Source organism: Terrapene carolina, unplaced genomic scaffold, assembly GCF_002925995.2.
Source record: "Terrapene carolina triunguis isolate 2854851 unplaced genomic scaffold, T_m_triunguis-2.0 Scaffold838, whole genome shotgun sequence".
NCBI lineage: Eukaryota > Metazoa > Chordata > Testudines > Emydidae > Terrapene > Terrapene triunguis.
The window spans coordinates 2,818,184-2,824,742 of NW_020665189.1; the positions used below are offsets into that span (position 1 = coordinate 2,818,184).

The 6,559-nt window shown below is 47.0% G+C and overlaps 1 protein-coding gene across 1 annotated transcript in view; it reads right to left on the reverse strand.

Annotated features, from left to right (window-relative positions):
• LOC112114879 (protocadherin Fat 4) overlaps positions 1-6,559 on the reverse strand; it is a 190,395-nt gene that overhangs the window by 69,527 nt on the left and 114,309 nt on the right. Inside the window, 1 exon segment of the mRNA XM_029913746.1 lies at positions 633-3,138. Within this exon segment, the coding sequence (XP_029769606.1) occupies positions 633-3,138 (2,506 nt within the window).

Consider the following 6,559-nt stretch of genomic DNA (forward strand, 5'->3'; position numbering starts at 1 on the left):
CGGGGGCAGTCAGTGTGCAGTTAGGGCGGCAGGCGCGTTTCCCCGGAGGGGCCAATTCGGCGGCAGCTTCTGTCTTCAGCCGAAAGACAGAAGCCGCCGAATTGCTGCCGCAGGCAGCTGAACATAGAAACTGCCGCGGAAACTTGCGTGCCGCCCTAACTGCACACAGACTGCCCCCGCCATCCGCGGGCTGCTTGGGGCGGCAAAAACACACGGACTGCCGCCCCTTGCAGATTGCCGCCCCAAGCACCTACTTGGAATGCTGGTGCTTGGAGCCAGCCCTGGTGTAAGGGTGAAAACAAACCTCTATTTCTTAAGAATAAGGGAAGGATATTAAGATACCTGTTTGTAACACAAATTCCAGAAAATCATTCATTTGACAAACCTAAAAATAGCACGACATTGGCTTTCTAGACAATAGCAAAGAAAATGCCAGGGCCTTCCGGTGACACTCAAAGCACTCAATGGAAATCACTCAGTTTATTCCAGAGAAATACACACACTCTCCCTACCCTCCCTCTCTCCAACGTACGGACATATACATTAGTATCTTTACTGATTAGCCGTCTAGAAATAAAAAGATACCAACAATTTCAGATAAAAATGATAAAGCTCCAAAGTTATAGGCTCACCTGAAACGAGGTCTGATCCCCGTTATAAGTGTTTAATTCTTCAGTAACTACAGTAGGATCCTTTATCTCACGAGTCTGCTGACTGGTAACAGTATTTACATAGTTTGATTTGGGAAAGTTGAATTGGCTCTTTCTGGAGTCCGTGGTGAGAGAAACCTCATGTGAGTAGGAGTGAAGAAAAGCTCTGACTCCATCGATCCCCACAAACTGCGAGACGGGAACTCCACTGAAAGTCACACCCGAGGAGTCAAACAGCGGCGAGTTTCTCCACCGGCGGAGCCTCAGGGCCAGTAACACTATGATAAAGGTAAAGAACAAGCAGGAAACGGAAGCCACAGCGATCACCAAATACAAGGTGAGGCTGGACTGGGGGTCTGCAGGAGCTGAGGGGCTGCTTAAATCGGAGAGGATTTCGGAGATGCTGTCAGCCACCACCACCGTGACAGTGGCCGTGGCAGTGAGAGGGGGCTGCCCGTTGTCCTTCACTAAAACCACCAGACTTTGCTTGAGCGCATCTCTGTCTACAAAGTAGCGCGCTGTCCTGATCTCTCCGCTGTGGAGTCCCACAGAGAAGAGCCCCGGCTCTGTAGCCTTCAGCAGCTGGTAGGAGAGCCAGGCGTTCTGCCCGGAATCTGCATCCACCGCCACCACCTTAGTGACCAGGTAACCCGGCTCGGAGGAGCGAGGGGCCAACTCCACTCCCGTGGAGCCATCGGTGGGAAAGGAGGGGTGTAAGATGTCCGGGGTGTTGTCATTCTGATCCAGTATAAAGAGAGTGATGGAGACATTACTGCTGAGAGGTGGGGAACCCCCATCCTGAGCCTGCACTTGGAACCGAATCTCCCGGAACTGTTCGTAATCGAAGGAGCGCAGAGCGTAGACAGCCCCAGTCTCGGAGTTAATTGAGATGGAGGAGGACAAAGGCACTTCGCTTCTGTCTCCTTCAATAATGGAGTAAGTGACTCTGGCATTTTTCCCCCAGTCGGGGTCATTCGCCTTCAGGGAGAAAATGGAGGCTCCTCTCGGGTTATTCTCCGTGACGTAGGCCGTGTAGGATGTTTTATCGAAGAAGGGGGCGTTGTCGTTCGTGTCTAAAATCCGGAGTGGGATCGTGGTGGCTGTAGAAAGAGGAGGAGTCCCATTATCCGTGGCGGTCACTGTGATGTTGTATGCAGCCACCTGCTCCCTGTCCAGGGCTCGGTCTGTCACCAGACTGTAATAATTATCGAAGGGTTTCTTCAGCTCGAAGGGCAAGTCGCTGGGTATGGAGCACGTGACCTCCCCGTTCTCTCCGGAATCTAGATCTTGTACATCTAAAAGAGCGATCACAGTCCCGATGGGAGAGTCCTCGGGGATCGAGCTGATGAGAGACCTGAGAACGATTTCCGGAGCGTTGTCATTCACATCGCTAACAACGATTACAATTTTGGACCTGCCAAAAAGGCCTCCCCCGTCATGCGCTTGTACCTCAATTTCATATAATGATGCTTCCTCAAAATCCAAGTTTCCCACGACTGTTAGTTCTCCCGTGTTCGAATCGAAGCGGAATATTTTGGAAGCTTTGTCTGTGATTTTTTTGAATGAGTATATCACCTGTTTGTTTATGCCTTCGTCCAGATCAGTGGTTTTTACTGTAAGAATTGTGGAACCATCCGGGACATTTTCCAAAACGTTCACTTTATAGACAGACTCACTAAAAACTGGCGCGTTGTCATTTGCGTCAAGAGCAACAACGCGGATTTGCGCAGTGCCGGATCTGACTGGATCTCCCCCGTCAGTGGCTGTGAGGACTAGATCGTGAACAGCTTGTTCTTCCCGATCTAGAGACTTTTCCAGCACCAGTTCGGCATATTTAACTCCATCGGTTCCCGTTTGCACATCAAGAGAGAAATGTCTGTTACTGCTGAGTTGATAGCTCTGGAGAGAATTAATGCCCAAATCTGAGTCATGGGCATCACTCAAAGGAAACCGGGATCCCGGTGTTGTTGTCTCGCTGACTTTTAACTCAATTTCTTCTCTCTGGAAGCTGGGAGCATTGTCATTAATATCTGTGATTTCAATTTCAACTCTATAAAGCTTCATTTTATCCTCCACTATAACCTCACAGTTTAACAAACACTCCTCCAGCCCGCCACAGATCTGCTCTCTGTCTATCCTCTCCGTGGTTATTAAATGGCCGCTCTTAAAATTCAAAGCAAAATACTGGGTCCTACCTCTGGAAGCAAAGCGGACTGCGCGGTCTGAGAGCTGCTTTACATCCAGCCCCAGATCCTTTGCGACATTCCCCACGAAAGTTCCTATCTCAATTTCTTCCGGAATCGAATAGCGAATCTGCCCAGAAGCTGACTCCCAAACGGTAGCCAACATAAAGCAGAACAGGGCTCGCCCTTTGCAGCGCCGCAGCGTTTGAGTTTCTGGCATTCCCATGCTGATATGGAGACGCCGCGTTTGGATTTTATCTTTGGCGGAATGTTTCCGAAAATATTTATAGTTAAAACCAAAGCCACTTGCAGCGAATATCACCGTTTAATGTTCATACCCGGTGAGTTGAATCTGATCTCTGTGGTTTGTGCTCTGTGTAACAGCGGGGCTGGGCTGGCTGGATCTCTCAGCGCATTTCTCTTCCTGATTGGTGAACAGCGGCGCTCAGAGTCCCAACCAATAACTGCACGCGCTTCCTACTGGAGCTTTTAGACTGATAGTTTATTGGAATTTTAATTTGATATTCAACATTCTACCCTAGGTGGTTTCTCCTAATTAGGGATATATGAGAGCTTGAAATGCTCCCAAGTAATGAAGGTGGTCAGGAATCTGGGTTGTTATGCACAAACATGTAGAGATAATGATTTACGTGTTTTTAATATGTTTATGCGTGAATTACATGTGAACTGATTTGCCTAGGATTATTATGTCTATATCTATGTTTTTCCATCTGACTGTCCTTGGTGGTGCACTTATGCTCGTTTAGTAAAGTTCTTACTGAGTTGAACATTAGCAACATTAAATATTATATTTTTATATTCAGTTATATTTGGCTGTTCATGTTTGTTACTTCATTCACGTTATTCATTTCTATCGCAATGGATATAATCTGAATGGAAAACTCAGGGTGTACCATGTATGGGTGAGCTCTACCTAATAGAGGATATGAAATTATTTGTATTCCATATATTTTCCAGTTTTCACTCTTAGTTATTTAATACCTAGTAAATAGGGAGGCTATTGGCTTCCCAGAAAACTCTAACACAAGAAGAAGATATGTAACTATAATTCACTAACTGAAAATACAAAAGTACATTTATTTGTGTATGTATATACACACCACACATACATACACACACACACATACATACATACATATACACACACAGAGATTTTATATATATATATACACCACATGTGCTATAGAAATGTCAATGTGATAAACTAAAAAGCCACGTGAAAAATAAAATCACAGGATCCTTCATCCTTCGTTTATCAGCACGGTTGAGCACTTCAACTGCATTTTGCCCACAAAGTCCCCTCTTCCTGGACAACATTCCAGACCTCTGAGCAGCTTCAAATATCGGCCATCACTAAAACATCAACCAGCCGAGGGAAATTCCCCTCCCCCCAAATGAGGAATATGCCACTCCTCGCTACTCCTAAAAACAATCGTTCTGGGCCCAGGCCCTTGACAGTCAATATTTATCATACCCCCGTGACAATTCTCATTGTCGAAATCTCGCCATCGGGAGATCTAGACTCAGGGTCTCTGGGCAGAACACATACATCTTTCCAATGTAACCCAGCACTTGCTTCTAGTTCTGGAAAATGCGTCTGGAAAGTTTTAAAATATTATGTATTTCTGTATATCAAGACTTATAAAGCACATTTTAAGAAACTCGATGGCTCCCTATTATCCCAAAGCATTTGGAATCATGGGAATTAAAGCAATCTGGCCTGATAGGTGTAGGTATAGGGGAAAAAGGCCCAATGACCATTTTTAGACTTTCCAAAACATTTGAAAAACAGTCTTGCTCTGCGGGATGTATGGTCATGTACAGAATATAGGATAGTAGGGCAAAAAAGATTTATCATTACTCGTCTGGGAGGAGTGGCAAAATTCACTCATGGCTTTGCCACAGGTGAGTAATGAAGCCATCACAAATCCGTATAACTGAAAGCGTTTATATCAAACCCGAAAACCAGGCTATATAAGCGACATTAAGCAGAGTCCTCCAGGGGTACTGGAGGAGTAAAAAGAGTATCTTTATATATTTGTGACTATATCATCTGTCCAAGATATTGTAGAACATCAATCAAAGAAGACTTCTGCAAAATAAGCTGTATGTAGAGGGGTTATTTTAAAAAAAGTATGCATTAAAATGAATTGAAACATTTGCTCTGTAAAGATATATCTTTTACCTGAGGTATCTACATATTTATTGAGAATGAAGTTATTATAAGGACATGTTTTGAATGAGAGGAAGGATGCTCACTCTTAAAAGAAAAAAAATAGGTTGTAGTTAAAACAGCGGATTGGGATTTAGGAGTCTTGAGTTTGGGTATGTCTACACTATGAGAGTAGTTCGATTTTACTTAAATCGAATATGTGGAATCGATATTACAAAGTCGAACGTGTGTGTCCAGACTAAGGACAGTAATTCGACTTTGTGAGTCCACACTAACGGGGAAAGCGTCGACATTGGAAGCGGTGCACTGTGGGCAGCTATCCCACAGTTCCCGTAGTCCCCGCTGCCCATTGGAATTCTGGGTCGAGCCGCCAATGCCTTCTGGGTAAAAAAATGTGTCGAGGGTGCTTTTGGGTAACTGTCGTCATCCGACCATCACTCCCGCCCTCCCTCCCTGAAAGCGCCGGCGGGAAATCAGTTCGCGCACTTTTCTGGTCAGTGACAGCGCGGACGCCACAGCACTGCGAGCATGGAGCCCGCTGCGACCATCGCTGCAGTTATGGCCGTTGTCAACACCTCGCAGCTTATCATCCACCTTTCCCAGAGGCAGATGCTGAGAAATTGGGCGAGGAGGCTACGGCAGCGCGGTGAGGACCTGAAGTCTGAGAGTGGCACAAACCTGTCACAAAGCACGGGACCCCGCGCCGAGGACATCATGGTGGCAATGGGTCATGTTGATGTTGTGGAACGGCGATTCTGGGCCCGGGAAACAAGCACGGACTGGTGGGACCGCATAGTGCTGCAGGTCTGGGATGAATCACAGTGGCTGCGAAACTTTCGCATGCGGAAGGGGACTTTCATGGAACTTTGTGAGTTGCTGTCCCCTGCCCTGAAGTGCAATGACACCTGGATGCGAGCAGCCCTGACTGTCCAGAAGCGAGTAGCCATAGCCCTCTGGAAGCTTGCAACGCCAGACAGCTACCGGTCAGTCGCGAACCACTTTGGCATGGGCAAATCTACCGTGGGGGTTGTTGTCATGCAAGTAGCCAACGCAATCGTTGAGGTACTGCTCTCAAAGGTAGTGATCCTGGGAAACGCGCAGGTCATCATAGATGGCTTCGCCGCGATGGGATTCCCAAACTGCGGTGGGGCTATAGATGGAACTCACATCCCTATCCTGGGACCGGACCACCAGGCCAGCCAGTACATCAACCGAAAGGGCTACTTTTCAATGGTGCTGCAAGCACTGGTGGACGTTTTACAAACATCAACGTCGGATGGCCGGGCAAGGTTCATGACGCTCGTGTTTTCAGGAACTCAGGTCTGTTTAGATGGCTGCAGGAAGGTATTTACTTCCCGGAACACAAAATAACTCTTGGGGATGTGGAGATGCCTATAGTCATCCTCGGAGACCCAGACTACCCGCTAATGCCCTGGCTCATGAAGCCCTATACTGGCGCCCTGGACACTGAAAAAGAACTCTTCAACTACCGGCTGAGCAAGTGCAGAATGGTGGTGGAGTGTGCTTTTGGC